Here is a 20,853-nt window from a genome sequence, read left to right on the forward strand (position 1 = left end):
AGAACATGCTCTGATACCACTGTAAGATACCCTCCTCGAGATACCTTAAGTTTTCCACTAAATTTCTGAGTTTTTCTTGTGATGGTCTTTGTGAAGTTTCGTCAAACAGTTTATGACTGAATGGTTGTAGATGCACTTTTAATAAATTTCAGACCATACAGAGATACACAGTGCCAAGAGAATGCTCCCAAACTCTTTCCAATAGCATGATATTGTTTATATTAAATTCATAGAGAGGAACACCATAAATATGCACTATATAACAATCAGAGATATCTTTCTCCACAAAGGACAACTCAGAAATATTCAGCAAAATACATATATATATATATATATATATATATTTCAAAATAGATAAGATGGTTGTACAATACAATCGGAACAAATAACGTGGTATTTGCTTTAGCAGAATTGATGCTATAGGCCTCCTCTAATAGTGTAAGTAGCTACACACAAATTCAGCTCAAACACACATACCCAGTGACCATTTCCACAGTAGAGAGACTCAGCTTCTTAGCAGTGATGACTATGCTGATATACGCAGGCCTTAGAGCATATTCGCCCTCTGTTGAATCAACAGTTCGACCACCTTCCACATGTGAGCTCAACGAACAAGTAAGAATGCATTGACTTCTGATAGCAATCAAAATGTGGCCCAGGAAAACACCATACTTGGCCCTCTTCCTTTATAGTAACCATGGTCTGTCCACGCAAGAAACTCAACCCCTTTTTGTTTCAATGAAGCTTAGCCTCTTGAGTAGCAGAACTCAGACCATATGGTGTATCAAACTTGACCCCTTATGACTGATAAACTCGACTTCCCTAACAATGAGGAACACGACCAACTCGACCAACAAACTCAGGGTGGACTCGACCCTCCTTTACCAATGAAATTCTAGCCAGCAAACTTGTGTTTCAACAATGGGAACTCAACCATTTTCTTCAACGATTTCGTCCAGATTTGGCTTGGCACTTTCACTTGAAAGAAGATATATAGGATACACAAAATCAAAAGGTAAAATCAATTGATAACACTGTTACCTCCATTATCTTCTACAAATCTTCTTCTCTCGTTAAGAAAAATGGCAAAATCTGAATGATTCCGCTCTCCAACTAGCTAAGGTGTATGGTCTCAAAACCGAAACTAGCAATTTGCAAGTAGGGTTTCCAAAATCCTAGACTCTTCTCCAAGAGCTCTCCAAAATTCCTTTTTCTCAAGTGGCAAAAGGCTAGAATGAGGAGAGACTCCTCATCTTCCCCTTCTTATAACTTATTTGCCACTTTTGCTAGCTTTTTACCCTTTCATTTTTATGAAGTCACTTTAGGGTTTTTTTCACTATATAAATTAAAAATGACTTTTCATCAGCCTAGGGCATGTCCCCTTTTCACCACTTTAGCATTTGTAATGTTTTTCCTGGGCGAATGATGTTCCCTTAGTTAATTTTTCCCTGCCTTAGCCTACGAGAAATTTGTTAGGCTATTAGAACTTCCCCTTATGCCTTCTAAGTGGTTGGGGACATTACACCCGCTTGCAGCCAATTGGTTTGGTTCCAACTGGAGGGTCCACTAGCTTCCAGGTTCCATTCTTTATGAGAGCACCATACTCTTTCTGCATTTCTTCTTTCCATTCATCATGAGAAGCAACTTCTTTAAAGGAGGTTGCTTCAAATTTAGTAGACATTTAATTCACAATCATAAGAAACATCCATATCAACAACTAAATTCAGAATCATCTACATCACCTCCATTTTGTCTGGTGGAACTTCTAGTTCATGTCTTTCCAATCTCATCAGGATGAACACTTTCAAGTGTTTTAGTGAGCCATTCCGAAAGGATTTTTTGAGATGGTATAGGTTGCTTTTTTGACTAAGATGGGGCAGCATCAAGATTTAGCCTTCCAATCCTCTCAATCACATCACTCAAAGTGACTTCTTGATCTGAAGAAGTGGTTGGAGCCTCATGAGGGGGAGGGAGAGCTTCATTAGGAGATTCCACAGATTGATCCAAGATAAGGATCCCCCCTTCAAGATATAGGAATTCATTATCAAATTCCTGAAAAGTTTTTGCATGACTGAGTTTGTCCATACGATCAAGTTGCCGCTCAACAACATTGTCAGTCTTGGGAGATTCAAGAAAAATGATATCTCTAGATACTATAAACTTCTCATTTACCTTATCGTAGAGACGATATGTTTTGGAGGTATTCTGGTACCCCAAGAAGATACACTTTTGACTCCTTGCATCAAGTTTGTTTCTTTGTTGCTTAGGAATAAAGGCATAGAAGGTGGAACCAATGTTGCACGAAGCGGGAGCGAAGCGGAAGCGCGAAGCGCGAAGCGCGGAAGCGCGGAAGCGTCATTTTCCAAAAATCTAGGGAGCGAAGCGTCCGCGGAAGCGTCTGCTATATATATATATATATATTTTTATATATTTTTTTGCATTTATACTCAAAACAAACATCCCAAATACCAAATTAATTGTAGAAGACATGAAAACATGCATATTTTTGCATAAATCAAGATAGATATGGCATCCATGATTCCATTGTAGTTACTAGTATGTACAACAATCATCTATATTCTAGCTATTACAAACATACATCAAATTTTTAAGCATATTATAAAACATAAAACATTTAAGCATATTATAAAACATAAAACATAGAGCATATTATGATTTATCTAGCAAGTGAGCAACTGTCAACATTTGTCATGTCCAAAATTCAAATAATAATGTTTACAAAATATGTCACTTGGTCACCGCCAAGCCAAAAAGGTTCAAAATTCAAATTCACAAGTCTACAAGTCTAATGAGTAATCTATAGACTATGACAAAAAGAAGTAGATTGTGAATATATCTACTAATCTCTCCTCCTTCCACCACGAATAGAACGTGATGGCGTGCCTCCACGTGGTGGCAATGAAGAAAATGGTCCCTGTGTAAGTCGTGGCACTGGAACTGATGAAGAAGAACCCCCTGCTGTTGGTGTTGAACCATGGAACCTAGGACCAGATGGGGGTGGGGGTGGTGGCATATCAACACGGTCATCATCATCCTAGAATCGCTCAAAAAATTCATGCAAAAAAAAAAAAACACTAGTTAACAAAAAAATTAAAAACATGAATTAGAGAAATGCTTTATAAGGGAAAATTGGAAAATTCATACCACAATGGACATACCTGGATAAGAGCATCCTCTAATTGCTCTAGTTGCAACACTCCATCCTCCAAATTGGGCTCCTCTGGATGCTTGTCCCAAGTCAACAAGTCTTTATTAGACTTTGCATCTTCACAGTAATGGGACAACAATCGCAAGTTGTAATGAACATAAACCAAGCTCTCTGCCCGGTCTAAACTCAACCTGTTCCTTTTAACACTGTGGATGAAAGAATAAGAGCTCCAACACCTCTCTGCAGAAGAAGTGTTTACCACCTGTGATAGCACCCGCAATGCCAAACTCTGTAGAAGTGGAGTAGGCCCTCCATGCATGTTCCACCACTCAAGAGCAGAAAAATGCTCTCGATCTTCAATTGAATGCATGCTCCCAAATGGACCAGTGTTGAGCGTATAGTTGCTCACCTGTCTCCGTACCAATGCAGCCTCCTCATTATCAGGGATTAATCTACTCAATGCAGCCATATATTTTTCGTGAACCTCTTTATCTTGGTGTGGTTTTTTCCTGCTTCCCCCCCCAGGTGCTGGTTTTGAAAGCCATGATGGATGATAGTACCTAGGTGTCAAAACATATGCTAATGCATGCAATGGAACATTTAGCATATCCCATCGCTTTTCCACCTCTTCACGAATATAATTGTACAAGGTGGTATCTCTAGGCTCAACAATGTCTTTAATCTGCCCCAACATGCTATCCATTTGCTCATACACCTCCCCAATTACTGGTCGATCTGAATCTGCAAACTTGATCATGTAATAAATTGGTTTGGTGAATTGCAAAACATATTTAACCTGTGACCAAAAGTAAGTGTCAAGAACAGTGTCCTTGACTACATTAGCAGTAGCACCATCTGTACACTGGTTAATTTCATCCCATGTTTCAACACACACCAGATTAGTTAAAGCTTGTCTCACCTTCACTAGCCGCCTAAAGGTGAGGTAATAACTAGCAAATCTTGTCTTTGCAATTTTAAGCAATTGCAACTTGGAGTAAGTGCCATAGAAGTAGTTTACCCTTGTATGCCCTGTGATGAATTTAATGAGCTGCTTCCCTTTCCTGTAAACCTCAGCAATCCACCCACATTCTTTGTGTTTCACAATATCATGCATCAAAAGGTTCAATGTGTGAACCAGGCACCCAGACCAAAAGATGTGTGGATGAGTACGCTCAATAATTTTTCCTGCTGCCTTACAATTTGCTGCATTATCTGTGATCACTTGAACCACATTATTCGGACCAACATCTTTGATTGATTTCAATAGGAGATCTGCAATGTTTTGTGCAGTTGCACTGATGGAGGAGGAGTCATGACATGCAATAAATACTGCACCCTTAGAAGAAACACCAAGAACATTTATCAAATGTTGGTTTCTAATATTTGTCCACCCATCTGATACAATGGATACCCCATAATCCACCCACTCATGTGTAAAACGTGTCAAAGCTCTTTGAACCTTAGCTTTTTCTCTTTCTAATAACACTGTTCTAGCTTTCTCATAGTTGGGGGCCTTGTATCCTTTTGGGGCTTCATTGATGGCCTTTACCATGTCATGCCAATAGGGAGAGCGAAGCACATTGAATGGTACACCGCAAGCACAAAGAAAACGGACTACCTTTCCATCCACATCATCCCTCCCAGCAACATTAAGGAAATCCCCTATTGTTTTTCTACCTCCAGAGGTTGCAGAAGTACCATGAGGAGATGGGCAACTACCAAATTTAGAGGTTGCACTTGATTCTGAATGAGTTTTTTGTTTCTTGTTTTTTTGTTGTGCAGCCATCTCTATTTTGATGTATTTTTGTCTTTGTTCACTTGAAATTTTTGGGCAAATGGCTACCCCCACAGAACCCTTTTTTTCATCACTCTCTAGCACCCCACAAAGATGCCTCCTCAGACGGGTATATGAACCCGTATATGGTTTTCCTCCATGACAATCATGAGGGCACATCCATTTGTAAGATCCACCACCCTTTCCCCCTTCAAGTTTGGTCACATAGTTCCACAAGGGATTTGATGTACCTTTCCCATCTTGTGCTTCAGTGTCCTCTTCAAGTTCATCCCCTTCCTCTTCAAACCCTTCCTCCTCATCATACATTGGGTCACTACTATTAGGACCAAGTTCATCCCCTTCCTCTTCCCCTCTATTCCTCACCCTTGCCATCATTAAAACCAAGAGTGGAATGATACATAGAAGCCAAAAGAACACCATCTTGGAATATGGATATAGGTGGTGGACAACCTGTAAATAAAGGAGCAAGTAGAAACAATGGGAAAGAGTAGGAGAGGGAGGAGAAAAATACAATTTTTTTTTCAAAAAAACAAGGGAGTTTGGGGTTTGAACTTACCTCTTTAGCTCTTGTAGATGAAGTCCTCCAAGCTCTTGCTCCAAGCTCCTCCTCCTTCTCCTAGCTCCTCCTTCTTCACTCCTCCAAGCTCTCCTCTCTTCTCCTCTTTTCTCCTCTCCTTTCCTCTCTTCTCTTCTCCTCTCCTCTCTTCTCTTCTCCAACTCTCATAAACTCAAAGTGAGAAAATGAGAAGAGAATGGGGGCTTTATTCTTTTCTAAACTCACCCTAAAGTGACCCTAACCCACCCCTAACCCACCCCCTCATGCTTAGTTAAGTTAGATTTTAAATGAAATTAAAAAAAAAAATTGATATGCGCGGGTTGCGTGCGGGTTGCGCCCGGGTGGCGTGCGGGTGGCGTGCGCTTCCGGGCAGGTTGCGTGGCGCCACCTCATGCCCGAACCGCATGCCGAAGCGCGATTCCGGGGGGGCGCAACCTCATTTGGCAGGAATCGTTTTAAAAATGCGGAAGCGCGCAACCTTAAAAACGGAATCGCGATTCCTCTATGGATTCCGGAACGCTTCCGCACGGGTCGCGGTTCCGGGTTGGGATCCGAGGGGGGGGGGGGCGATTCCTGCAACCCTGGGTGGAACCAAAGATCTTGAGATGCCTTATCGAAGGAATGTGGCCATACCATGTTTCATAAGGAGTCTTGTTACTTAGAGCATGAGATCGACAAATGTTTTTAATAGATATTGCACATAGAACCGCATAAACCTAGAACATCAGTTTTACATTTTTGAAAAACATCATTGAACGAACTGTATTTAAGATTGTCCCGTTCATTCTTTCAGCTGCACCACTTTGTTGAGGATTATATGGTACAGTTGTTTGATGTTGAATCCCATGTTGGAGAAGATAGTTTTCAAACTCATTTGAAGTATATTCTTTTCCATTATCAGTACGAATAGAGCCAATATGAGATTGTGCATCATTTTCAATCCATGTGTGAAATTTTTTGAAAGCTTCAAATTTGCTTTTCAGTAAATATACCCAACACATTCTGGTGTAGTCATCATATATTTATTTCCATTTGTAGAAGGAACAAGCACAGGGCCACACAAATCAAAATGAATCAGTTCAAGCTTTCTACGTGCTCTAGAAACATAATCACGAAATGGCTGTTTGCTATGTTTTCCTAGGATACAAGCATCACATTATTTCAATTTCCTTGCAATTGTTGGCAAACCAGTAACAACATTTCTCTTCAGTAAATGAAGACTCATAATTTAGATGTCCAAATCTTGCATCCCATAAATAACAAGATGGTAATGTACCTTCATTATATTGAGAACTGTATGCATAGTTCTGTGCACGAGCAAATGTTCCTTGCAACTTCAAGAGTCTTTCTTCCTCTATTCCCATCATGACAAGTGTGTTGTCTGATGATTTTCTCACCTCAACTTTGCCATCAAACATGTGAATGGAGTATCCTCGCTGGCAAATATGAACTAGGGACAACAAGTTTCTCCATAACTCTGGGAGGTAGAGAACATGCAGAAGAAATTCAGGGAGGCAATTTGAGCCTGATGGTGCCAAGTCTAGATGGCTTGAGTCTTGAATTGTTTGCAAAGTATACTGCTCCATCTACATTACCACTGAAGTCTTCAAAAAAATCTTTCATGAAGGTCACGTGGTAGGTTGCACCTGTATCAATTAGCCATGCATCTTTCAAGAAGCAAATGAAGTATGAAATTGATCTTCGGTTACTCCAATATTTCAATGTGCCACAATATAATGCAAAGATTTAGGTGCTTTACCTTTCCTTGGATCTGACGTTTTACCTTTATCTTCATTTCTTTCTTGCTGGATTCTGTCCCAAGAGAGTTTGCATGTGGATGCATAATGTCCATTTTTGTTGCAGCAAATACAATGGAAATCAAATTTTCCTCCTTGATGACGTTTACCCCCACTACCTCTGTTATTCTTCTTTCCACGTCCTCTTCTGCCACCTCTTCCTCTAAAAGAATCTTGTGCCTGATTCTTCTCCTTCTGTACAAGGCACACAACTTCTTTAGGAAACTGAGCAACTGTCATCCTCTTTCCAAAAGCTTTCTCCCTTTCTGCAAACTTCTCCACAAGAGTGTCAAAAGTAATATTCTTAAGTTGGGCACTAGCTTGTAAGGATTCAAGATAGTGAGAATATGTGGGATAGAGAGCCTTGATGAAAGTTGTGAGAGGAATGTCCATTTTAACTCCAGTGGCTTCTACATCATGCATGATAGCTCTAATTTCAGAGGCTAGGGCTAGGGGATCATCATCCTTCAACTCCAGGTTGAAGAGTTTGATCATCAACTGGACTACCTCGAGCTCTGAGTGTGAGTCATATAAATATTTCAACTTTTTTAAGGCATCAAAAGCATTGGTAATTGGAATTAAATGACAATTGACCCCTTCATTTATAGAAACAACAAACAGGGCATAGGCCTTGTTGTTCTTGTTCTCCCATATTTTAAGCTCTTTATCTGATGTGGGCTTTGTAGGTGGATTGTCACTTTCTCCTTCACAAACGTCTTTCCATAAGTCATTGCACATGAGGGTGTGCCTGATCGTTCTTGACCATTCATAATAGTTTTCCTTGCCAGTGAGTACCACTGCAACGATGGAGATGAGGGAATGGATCTTCAACAATGGACAAGCAAAAATGTTGCAATATAGTATTTGGTGAACAAATTTGATATATTTGTATAGACAATAAGGACATTTTATTGATTTTTAAACCATTTTCAACATTATCATAATAATCTCATGCTTCAAACTGTGGTACCAGAACCTGTATAACTCACATTACATGTGATGCAAATATCTACCCAGACAATGCTTGCTCTAAGCACAAGCTTAACACAACAGGGAAAAATATAATAGAAATTGTAAAGAAGAAACCATACTTAGCAAAGAAACATTCTTCAGCTTCTTAATGTCGGAGGGCTAGCCAGGATTGCTCGTCGAGCAGGGAGGATACAACGCAACATACAACACATTCAAATGCTACGTATAAAGTTTAAACAACCATACCGAGAGCGATTCCAGGTAGTGAAGTTGACAAGTTTGGGCTTATTTTATGAGTATTGGAGATGGAAATATCTACCCCCACTTCACACCTTTCCCAACTCATGCAATTTCTTTCATCCATTCCCTCAATACGCCGATGTTCCATGGCACGATTTTTAGAATATAAAGGTGTTATATACCTAGGGGGGATAATATGGGGTACAAAGGGAGGTACCCAAGGTAATAGTGTAATAATGGGATGGGCCATAGTAATAAATAAGGTGGTTAACCCGTATCATGTAAGGGACCACAAGTAGTTAGTAATAATATAATGGGCCCATGGTATTAGTTCGATGGTATGAGGGAACCATGGTAATGATCCATGGTATTGTATGTATGAGACCTATATAGAGGCTTGAGACTCCACATGGAGAGGTGTCAAGGATTATTGTATGAACAAGCATATGGCTTGTGGAGTGTTCTCTTTCCTTAAGGAGTGAATGTATGGTGTTGCCCTACCTTAAGGGTTGAATCAATAAAGAAGCATTTCTATCTATTTCTATCTTATTGTTTCTTGGGTTTATTTGCATTGTCTTATATTTTCAGATCAAATCTATAACAAGTGGTATCAGAGCACTTTCTTGGGCAAAAGTGGAGAAGTTTTTTTTATTTTTTGCAGGAACTTTTTGGGGCGACGAGTTTGCAGATTAGATCTGTACTTTTTGGGGTAAAATCTGCAAAATCTAATTGTATATCTGGATTCTTTGTGAAAAAATACCCGATTTCAAAAAAAAATCAGCCGAATCGGAGTCCGGATGAAGGAGATATCGCTGATCTAAAAAATCAGTGGTGTTGCAGACAATTTTTCGGGGCAGCGAGTTTGCAGCGCATATCTGGACGTTTTGGTGCAAAATCTGCAAAATCTAATTGTAGATCTGGATTGTTTGTGAAAAATTACCCAATTTAAAAAAAAAAACAGTCGAATCGGAGTTCGGATGAGGGAGATATCGCTGATTTAAAACCAACTCTTTTTTCAGAATTTTTGGTGACGGCGGGAGAGTTGCAACGCAGATATGAAATTCTAGTGCCTGGATCGAGATTTCTATCACATGGGCAGATGCAGAATGATTGTTCCATTTCTGAAAACAGGTCATAATAGGGATTCTGAGCAATATTGACTAAACTGTGACAATTTCAAATTTTCGCCAAGTAAGTGAATTTTTTCAAAACCCTCTTCATGGCGGTTTTATGTTTTACAAGAAATGATAATGGTCCTACTATTGAAGAATACATAAAAGCACAAAAGTCATTATGGACACATCATTGGAGAGTTTTTGTAGTGGGTAATTTGAAGATCAGGCGGCCACATGGTGCGGATTACTTAACCAAAAGAAGTGTTCCAACTTGCCCGATGAAGAATTTGAAAAATTACTTTTAGACAGATGGTCTCATGCTAGAAAACAAGATAAGGAGAAACATGTGGGGCTATTTCCTACTGGTATATCCTTATTACAGGTTCATGGATTGATTCAAAAGGAGAAGATCATTGTTTCTATAAATCCTAGTTGCAAGCATAATTTTATCAATGTTAATTTGGCAAAAAAATTGCAAGTTCCAGCAAAACACATTGAAAACACACAGGTGGATGATGAGGATGTTCAAGTGTATAAGGATTTGAAGATTTCTATGGATAAGTATGTGTTGCATGGTGATTTTTATACTTCAGAGATGGATAATATGGATGTTGTTTTAGGATATCCTTGGATGGAATCTGTGGGTACTATCAATATTAATGTGCAGAAGAAATTCCTGAACCTTTAGTATAAAAAGAAGAAAATTAGATTACAGGATATTTCCATCACTAAACAGGTAGAGTCCACAGAGGCTGAAGCAGAAGATGTTCCAGGGACTGACATATTAGATGATGGGCCATTGATGATCGACAATCAAACACAAACAGAGGCTGAAGTAGAAAATGATACAGGTGCTGATACATCAGATGAGGGTTCAGTGGTTGAAGTAATATTGGAATATAAGACACCACAGCAGGCACCACAACATGCACCAGATAACAGTCAGGCTCCAGTAAGGGGTGAATTAAAGAAAAAGGCACCGTGGGTTAAAACTTCAACATATTATCACCCACATCACCTCGCAAGACAACAACCAACAAGATGGCAACCAATTAGCCACAGAGACAACAACCCCCGCATGACAGATAAAGAGGAGCGAAGATCCACCTACTACACATCAACACAGAAACGTTGCCACGGTCAACTTCTATCTCAAGCGAGCGAGGCACCAGCGAGATCGAGGGTTCACCTTTCTCTTGGATGGCTAGATGCACGTGCATGGTACCAGTGGACTACTCTTTTGAGTAGATCTTATTATTTGTGATCTTCCCATGTTTCGGGGACGAAACATGCTAAGGGGGTGGAATGTTATATACCTAGGGGGGATAATATGGGGTACAAAGGGAAGTACCCAAGGTAATAGTGTAATAATGGGATGGGACAGTAATAAATAAGGTGGTTAACCCGTATCATGTAAGGGACCACAAGTAGTTAGTAATAATGTAATGGGCCCATGGTATTAGTTCGATGGTATGAGGGAACCATGGTAATGACCCATGGTATTGTATGTATGAGGCCTATATAGAGGCTAGAGACTCCACATGGAGAGGTGTCAAGGATTATTGTATGAACAGACATATGGTTTGTGGAGTGTTCTCATTCCTCAATGAGTGAATGTATGGTGTTGCCCTACCTTAAGGGTTGAATCAATAAAGAAGCATTTCTATCTATTTCTATCTTATTGTTTCTTGGGTTTATTTGCATTGTCTTATATTTTCATATCAGATCTATAACAAAAGAAGAAGGTGAGGTGGGTTCCTATGTCACTGTTGTGAGAAAAGAAAACTCACAACGTATAGAGTGGAAGCCGCATTAGACACGATGGAGGAGGAGTACAACAACGAAACTTCAACCATCTCCTCTTGCCTGAGCCTCATGGAACGCAGAAGAAAAAGGTTGTGCTCAAAGACACTGAAGAGGAAACCACTAATGCGCTTAAACAAGACAAGGCAACACAAGGGGCACACCCTCAGACATTGTTGCAAACCTTGGAATTTGTGCCCAAACAAGCTTAGATCCGTGGTCTCGTCGTTTGCATCTTAGTCGTTCTCCTTCGTGTGACTGTTACTTGCTAGCTTGCTAATGGGTTTGGCCACACATAAAAGAATGCAGGTCACACACCAACGAAGAGAAAGTGTTGATTACAGGAGTTCACTATGTCAATAAATGCTTCTGATGATGTCTCGAGCTCTGGTGGGAAATTATTTTGGTATTTAGTAAGAGCAGATAATTTTCCAGAGCAACAAGTCTGAGCATGGATTGAAATAGTCTTAGCATGACATGGTTTCATTGTTGGCTTACTCAAGCTAAGCGTTACTTAGGTCAAGCATTACAAGGCAAGTTGTAGTCTTGACAGGTATGGAAGAGAGAATGTTTCTGATGGCTGGCAGTAGACAAAGATGGCAAAGAACGTTTCAGGTAACACAAAGATGTCAGGAAGAGCGACAGTGAGGAGTTATAAGGGTAGAGGAATGCCAAATTTGGGACGTGGCTCTGATACCATGTCAGGTCAGGGTTGTAACTCCCGAATTAATTCATTTCATTAAGATGAATGTGATTATATACAATCAGGATGGTGACACTTTAGATTCACATTCCAGGGTCTCTTCATATTCTAATTTCTATTTACATATTTACAATTTTTTACCCAATCCTTGAGGGATAGGTGTCCAATTCTCCAACATAAAGGTGATGGCACCAAGGGAATGGAGAGACTGAATGAAGATGGAAACAAGGGTTTCCACAGCATGAGGATTCTTAAAAACAGGGAAGACAAACCTAGATCTCACACAATTTGGCCCTAATGATGACACTTTCAGTTGCACTTGAGTTGGGCTTACCCAAGGCATGGATTTATACCACCAAAATTCGGTTGGGTGGTTACTACACGGGCTAGAGAAGGTCGGTTTCTGGTCTAACCTGCAAACCTTGCCCAAAAACATGCAAATTTTATATTTTTTCATGTGTTTAATGGAATATGCCAGATGTATAAGGAGCAACTCACGGTGTACATAGGATGTATATCAAGATCATGCATATATATGCAACATGTCAGAATAAGGAGCTGCGTATGGAAACCAAAAAGTGGTTTTTTAAAAGCTTTCCAAGGGACATCAAGTTTGTCAAAAGGGAAAGGAATGCCATACATGCCATATAGAGCAGCTCAAGATATATAGTGACAAAAGATGCTATAGCCTAACAGTGGCATCCTACCATCCTTACACAATTGGATCTACTCAATAGCCTATAAAAAGTAAGACTAACTTGTTGCACTCCTATGGCTAACACTCGACTAGATCCATTGTTTCTATCCCTAATGGTGACTTGTTAACCATTGTAATGGACCCTTTTCTAAAATATACCAATTTGCTTCAACAAAATTCAAAATCTTTCTTTTAGGACTTTTAACAAACAGTTACTGAACATATATTTCATCAAACAATTAGCAAGCAAGATAACGAACACTTTCAACCAGAATATATAGGGGTCAAATCAAGATTTATTAACTTGATGGAAGATAATACAATCCAAGATCAATGATAGAACCTGGAATCCCTCTCCGACATTAATGGAACAACTCGGCTTACTGGAAGAATAAGATCTCTGCTTGATGAAATGGACTGGAACTGCAGCAACTTTTGCATCCAAGACAACTCGGACTAGTTCAATAATTCGGCTTCTAAGAGAAGTAAGAACTCGGCCTTTGATTTAGATGACACTCGGACTCCAATTTAGATGAAACTTGGCCTGTTAATGTAAGAACTCAACCCTTGAATGGATAGACTCTGATTCAGCTACTCAGCCTAGCAAGGAAAATGTCTTCGGCTTGATTACTAACTCGGCCTCCTGAAGATAATGGTGATCCTGATCCCCTCTGAAAATTCCGGCAATAGAAACTTGGACTTGGCAACAACCTAGCATTAGCAATCTGTTCTACAGCGAGAGAAAATTAACTCGACCCTCTAAGATAAAACACAAATTTGGCCACCAAGAGAATAAACTCGATCTGCCAATGATGAACCCTCTCCAGTGATCTCGGTTCCCACAGTGACCAGGCTTAATTATCAGTTTGGGGTACTTTACAGGTGTTATTCTTCCATGGCTCATGTAAACTTTGATATTTGCTTCCAACTAAAGGTCAAAACTTTGCCCATGCTATCTCTTTCAAGTTGTTTACAAGTGTTTGATAATTTTCTGTGTTATTTGCTAATAGAGGAATTCACAAGAATCACACACAACTGTTTGTTAAAAGGTGAAAAAGGAAACTATCAAATATTTTTGGAAACATTTGCTTGAAGAAAATTTGTAATTGCACAGTAGTAGCTAAAAATCAGACTGGGAACATTACACACAAACCAAGGGGTAACAGTGTCAACATTGGCACATTTATGGTGATGGATGGCGATGGCTCCTCTTTGTTTCAAATACTAGTAAGGTTATTGTTCTCCCTCACCTCCATAGTCTTTGCTTTCGAGAGGACTTGTCATGGTGCAACATTGTCACTTGGAGGATTTTTTTTTTCTCTTATTTGTTATTAATTACACCTTCTAGGGATACTCTTTTGGGTTCCCTTCCTTTTGTATTTTATTATCTACTCTTCTTTCATTCAGCACTCCTTTTTGCTGTTGTCAAATGTTGTCCTCCTAGTACCATTGGCATATTTTTTTCATTCTTGGACAATAATATATTTTTCATTTAAGTTCTTCTTGGGCACCCCACCCAAAATATTTCCTTTTAAAGCTTGTGAGGAATAGAATTCTCTTGTTAGTGAGCATCGTTTGTTACTAAACTTGGTTTCTACCATGTGCTTCATTGTCTAATTTAGACAAAATCTGAATTAAAAGAGTTTATGCTCTACTTTGTCTTGTTGTTGCTTTGCAGTTATTTTAGTTTTATATAGATTCGAACTGATCCCAATAGCTCATCAAACCAGTGGGTAAAGTGCTCTAGTTTGAAGTCTTTTTTTGTCACATAGAAGGGTTCCCTATCTTGTTTTTTGTTGAGAAATGCTGCATATATACTTCATAGATCAAATAAGTACATCATGGGACATGAAGAATTACAACAAACAAACATGAATGGTACCCTAAAACGTGAAGGTAAGGGATTTTAGAGTCCCCCTCTCTTTTGTGAACTTTAATATCTATGAATGTTTTCTTGTATGTGTTTTTATAGATTAAAATTTTTAGGATGTGTTTCTTGTATTTGTTTACAGCAGCGGCCAACGCATGTTCCAAAGTTCGGGGATTGGACTATTGAACAAGATACTCCTTACACATCTGTTTTTGAGAATGCCCGTGTTGGTAGAGGTGTAGGTGGGAAGATTATTAATCCCAATGATCCTGAAGAAAATCCTACTGGCTTTGCACACGTTGTCCAGAGAAACAATATTGCAGCACAGCTGCCCAGGAAAAATTCTGGTCCAGAGGACAGCATTCCAGGTAGATCACACCCTTCTCCTAGGAGAGGAACTGATTCAGAACTAAATCCTACACATGTATCAAAGCCTCGCCATGAAAAACGGTCTAGCAAGGAAGATGGGGGTATCAGACGCCATGTTGAATCAGCAGCTCCTGGTCGAAGAGGATTGGGGCAGTCACCTGGCCACCGATATGCAAACAACAAAAATTTACAAACACGGGATTGTGGTACTGGGGAACATCATTATCAGGGTCAGGATCAATCTCCAGCACATCACTTATATCAAGGATTTGGGAACAAACCTGGAGCAGAGGGCAAGTTCTCACCATCAACAACTGGGCGAAAGTCACAGGGTGGAAACATGCAAACCAATGAAACTGTAAGTATTTCATAGGTTTTCCTTCTTGTAAATTGCTTTCAGTCAAAACTGACATAATTTAAATTTAAACTATAATTTACAAGGTTAGAATACCTGTAAGATAGTAGTTCCAAATGTAGAAATAAGCCAAAAGTTAAAGCGGTCAATAACACTGGAAAAGGGTGTTATTTTTTGCTTGTGGTTTGAATAGCCATGATCTTGGATTGATAGATATCCTGTCTAAACAGAGTAATTTATTATATTTAATTTTATGAGTATACTCCCAATTTGTTTGTCTAGGACTGAGGTATACTATGCAGATTATAGAAATCAAGCCATGAAATTACATGCTTTGTGGAGAATGGGCATGCAAAATTTATTAGCATCCTGTAAGCCATTAATACAAAGCTTAGGCACTCATGAACTAAGCTGTATGATGAACCAAGTCTGCATACAGCTGATTTGAGAAACGATTAATGGCATAGGTTGATTAAAATAGAGGCCTTTCCATCTGTAACATTTGAAATTAAAGATTTTAAGTTGACTGAGGACATTTCTCACCATCTATTGTTCAAACTTATTATCCTAAAAATTCCGATGATTTGGCACCTTCTATGAGACAATACAGTTCTTTGTGAAGCCTCCTTAAGTTAAGCACTACCAGAGCCTAATTTTGCATCAGAATCTGTGCTATGGATATATCTCATTCCCATACTTCTAAGAAAACATTAAAATATTGCTGCATATAATCTGATAGGTGAGAGGAATCCAGTAGCATTTGGTTAGGCAGATTCTTGGCTGAAGCAAATTGATTGAGCACTATGAATATTTGTTACAAGGTTCATGGCATTAGCATAAGACTTCATGCAGCAATAACTCTCTTCAAGGAACAACTCTATATTTCATTGATGTAAGGGTTATTCAACATGCTGCAGCTTGGCAGAGGTGCAACTCTTCCCAGTGTTGGTGCCTTGATTGAAAGCAGCCCTGAATCTCATGATGGATATACATATATATTTAACAAAGCAAGGGAAGAAAAGCAGACAAGAGGAACAACCAAAATTCCAACAATACCACCTGAAACTCCACCCCGTGATATCAGTAACAAGCAAGAGAGTGTGCCACCCCAAAGGTCATTGGTAAGTAGTTTTGAACAAGATAAATTGTATCTACATCAAATTTGATCATTTTCATTTGGGGCCTCTGAAAGCTTAACATGTTTGTGTTTGTAGTCTTGTTGTTGCTTCAAACCAGCAGCCGCTGATTGAGTAAATGATGTACGCCATCAGATCAGGATTTTTGACTGCTTTTCTAAAGAAGTCAACAGTCATTATTTCATTACTGGCATTTAATGTTCCATATCCGGCAGTTTATCCTCTATCGTCATGAATGTGAAATATGTGCAATCTGAGATCAATTCAGCTTTTCCAGACTGGTGCATATGCACCTTTTCTGGTGATTGTTACATAACTATGCCTCACAGGATGTTTGTACTTTCTTAATGATATTGATGTGTGAAATTTGGCTTGCGAGTTCTTTTTTGGAGCATAATTTTTTCCTTGGAAGGGGGAATATGGAATTCACAGACAGAAGCAACCATTGCATCTATGCTAAGGATTTTAACTAATTTTTGAACTAGAGTTCAATTGACTAGTCAACTTTGAGTTTTCTTACTGTGACATAATTTCTGTTGAACCTGCATTCATTGTGCTAAGGCTTTTAATTACTTTTGAACTAGAGTTCGATTGACTAGTTGACTTTGAGTTTTCTTACTGTGATGTAATTTCTGTTGAACCTGCATTGTGCATTGCCCTATATTTATATCTAAGAGGATGGCAATGGTGGGAATGAGATAAAGAAGCCAATGCTAGCTACATTGCTTAGAGTCCCTTTGTTAAAGTTGTCCATGCACATTTTGAGAGAGATACTCAATATTTGGGGTGGCTTACCAAGTTACTCCATATATGCTTATTTACTGACTTTAGGGTAGCCTTGGAGCAATTATCCATCCACATGGAGATATTAATAGATTTTTTTCGATAATGAATGTTTGATTAGTGGCCTCAATTTTGATATTCAAGCACAAGTTAGAATGCAACATCCTGCTATGTGGTTAGAAGCAATCAGAAGGCCATAGAAGTAGAGATAGTAATCAATGCACAATCCAAAAACCTATCATTCCTTCCCCACTCTTGTCCTTTCCAGGCTATTTCCCTAAGCACAACTCCTACTCATCCCTTGAAAGTAAAGATGTTGTCTCTAGTACAAATGGAAGACTTCTAAAGATGTGGAATTCACTATACTTAAGATGAAAAATTTGCTGCAGGTCATTGATGTAAAGAACTTAAATTATTCCAAATTGATATGATGACTTAGTCAACATTTGAAGACATAATTACCAAAGAGACAATAGAGTTACAAGTTAAAGACATCGACACTAAGACTCAGGAAGATATCGAATCTCCATTTCCTCATGAAGAACCCTCAATCTCTCTACGTGCAATATCATGAATTTCAACTCCACAAACCTTGAAACTCATAGGCTATGTCAATCATCAAAATTTGTAGTCCTAGTTGATAATGATAGCAATCAAAATTTCATTTACAGGAGAGTAACAAAAGAAACCCATTTCTTTGTACACCTAGTGCACAACTTTCAAATCATGATTTTCAATGGAGGTATGATGAAATGTGGAGGCAGATGTGAAAATGTCAAACTCTTGTATACTATCTGCTCAAAACCCATTTATTTTCCATTGGTATGGTAGTTTGTGTGAAAATTCCTTGAAATGCAGCAACTGGAAATATTCTTCTAACTGATAAATTAATGATGCAGTTTATTTTGTTAACGAAAAAAGAACGAAATATTCACATTGCGATTTCTTCACCAAATAAAACACTGTAGAAGCAAAAACACTGGAAATTGAGAAATGCTAGCACACACATAAGCCTTGAAACTCATAGGCTATGTCAATCATCAAAATATGTAGTCCTAGTTGATAATGGTAGCAACCAAAAGAAACCCATTTCTTTGTACACCTAGTGCACAACTTTCAAATCATGATTTTTAATGGAGGTATGATGAAATGTGGAGGAAGATGTGAAAATGTCAAACTCTAGATTATATACTATCTGCTCAAAACCCATTAATTTTCCATTGGTATGGGAGTTTGTGTGAAAATTCCTTGAAATGAAAAATAACGAAATATTCACACCGCGATTTCTTCACCAAATAAAATACTATAGAAGCAAAAACACTGGAAATTGAGAAATGCTAGCACAGACATAAAATATGAAAATTTTTATTGGACAAATGCAGTTTATTTTGTTAACGAAAAAATAACGAAATATTCACACTGCAATTTCTTCACCAAATAAAACATTGTAGAAGCAAAACTATTGGAAATTGAGAAATGCTAGCACACACATAAAATAGGACACAATTTTTATTAGACAAATGTCGGGAAAACCCAATGCGGGATAACCAATGCAACAACTAAGGGTTTTTATTATTATGTAGCAGTGAATTCTAAGTACAATAAATTTGGATGCCCAACTGGCTATCTAATCTGAGAGAAATACTGGCAAAATCACCCGAAGGAATTTACCCTCGTCTCCAAGCAATCCTGACTTTGACTAACCTTTGAAAAGCAAGCCATCCAAACCCTTTGCACAGGCCCTACGTCACCTCTGCGGAGACCCTCACACACTCAACCCAAAAATGATGCTAATCAAGTCGTCCTACCTGCTGCAGACTGGGAAAGTGTCTTTCTGGCCTCCTGGAAAATCCTCTCGGCCTTTGGAAACTAAAATGACCTCTCCAGCTAAATCGAATTGCTCACTAAAGCAACTATGTAGGCCCTGTGCTACTTCTAGGGGAAAGAATTCAACTTCCTCTCTTGCCTCTCTAGAACTGGAAAATATTCCTCTGGACTCACTGTCTCTGCCCCTCTATCTCTGTGTCCCCTCTCTGGCTCAAACTCTTCCAGCATAATGTTGCTTTCTGTAAAATCGAACTGCCCAAGGAAACAAACTCTCCAAGTGTGTTTCTTGATCTACCCATTGACCTCTTCTTATAATCTCTAATTGGGACTCCAATGACCAAGATTAAAGCTTAATCGATGGCTGAGATCATCTCCAAGTCAATCTGTGTTAGTTTCTAGAGAATTCTCACCGTTCTCAATTAATTTCTATTAATTAATCGATTTCCCTAAGTTAGACTTAGGCATTTTTTAATTATCGATCAATTAATTTAATTAAGCCATATGTAGGTGGAATTTCCAGAAACAATTTCCGAGTTTTGGAGAAATCATGTGTTTTAGCCTCTCTCTGAAGTCTGGAGACTAGAACACCATCCGATGCTACAAAAACTAACACTCCCTCTTAGCGAGGAAGGTGTTATCTCTCTAGTGCTGCACAATCTGCCACAACACCTTGTCTCTGCATCATCCTCCCATACACGCTGCTGATATTTGACAACTGTAGCTTCCTACCACTGTCCACTAACTATTGTGCTAACTCTAATTCATATGCCACTGACTGTAGCTGAACCATGTTGCATCTGTGTTTTTGCTGACATTGCACTGTACATCCTATATTGCTGCCAACTTTGCATTTGCGCTGCAACTCAACTAATACTTCCTTTCAACTGTTGTTGTTGCTACTGCAAATGCGCAACTGAGAAGCATCCAAAATACTTTGTCCCTGCTAAACAAGTTCTTCACTATACCCATTTGTTCTCTCAAATAGACGAACTTAGCTCTCCCTAGAGCTTTTGTGAGTATATCTGCAACCTGCTCTTCTGCGGGAACCATAGTTTTAAAAACCATTTTGAAAAACCGGTAACCGGTCAAACCGGCCGGTTAGCTAGCTAGCCGGTCGGAACCGGCCTAAAAACCCGGTTTAACCCATCACTTGCCCGATTTTTTGACCTAACCGGTAAAAACCGGCCGGTTTAGGACAAAACCGGCCGGTTTTAGGCACAACTTGTGACCTGTGATCAGAGTCGGTACTACATGCCGGTTTTAGGCACAACTTGTGACCTGTGATCAGAGTCGGTACTACATTCAGTGTGCTCATGCCCATGATGAAAATTTACAAATATGGTAGATAAATACACAGATATGTGGCACCAACAAATACCCAAGTTCTACAAAACAAGTGACAGGATGAGAAATGTGGATATAGTAAACTGTAGCACTTATCTAAACATAGACCAACTGGAGTGAAAGAGACCTAATCTTTAGGCTCTGATGCCAAAATAGGTATAAGCTAAAGGTGGGAGCAAGATGGGAAGCAAAAGCACTTCAATTTTATTAACTTGGAGAACATAGCTTATCCATTAAAAGTGAAGCGAGGGTCCTTAGATAGAAAAGGAACCCTATCATAAATTTGACACCTTATGTAACTCCCCAACATACCAATTTAATAT

General features: G+C 39.0%; 2 protein-coding genes across 3 annotated transcripts in view; one reads left to right on the top strand and one right to left on the bottom strand.

Moving 5' to 3' along the window:
* LOC149141778 (RPM1-interacting protein 4-like) overlaps nt 1-17,106 on the top strand; it is a 48,689-nt gene extending 31,583 nt beyond the window's left edge. The window contains exons 2-4 of one of the 2 annotated variants that reach the window (XM_089448188.1): nt 14,859-15,443; nt 16,358-16,561; nt 16,655-17,106. In XM_089448188.1, the coding sequence (XP_089304314.1) occupies nt 14,859-15,443; nt 16,358-16,561; nt 16,655-16,690 (825 nt within the window). In that variant the 3' untranslated portion in view covers nt 16,691-17,106. The remainder of the gene's footprint in view (nt 1-14,858; nt 15,444-16,357; nt 16,562-16,654) is intronic. The other variant, XM_089448189.1, reaches the window with a different exon arrangement.
* Nucleotides 2,467-6,044, bottom strand: LOC149141779 (uncharacterized). The gene is made up of 2 exons (XM_089448187.1): nt 3,180-6,044; nt 2,467-3,055 (listed from the first exon to the last, which is right to left on the bottom strand). Exons 1-2 carry the CDS (start codon nt 5,382-5,384, stop codon nt 2,861-2,863), a joined length of 2,400 nt encoding a protein of 799 aa, XP_089304313.1. The 5' UTR covers nt 5,385-6,044; the 3' UTR covers nt 2,467-2,860.
* Nucleotides 17,107-20,853: the final 3,747 nt, after the last annotated feature.

Source organism: Pinus tabuliformis, chromosome X (assembly GCF_031772625.1).
Source record: "Pinus tabuliformis cultivar Carrire ecotype Pingquan chromosome X, CPIR1, whole genome shotgun sequence".
In the NCBI taxonomy this organism is placed as follows: Eukaryota; Viridiplantae; Streptophyta; class Pinopsida; order Pinales; family Pinaceae; genus Pinus; species Pinus tabuliformis.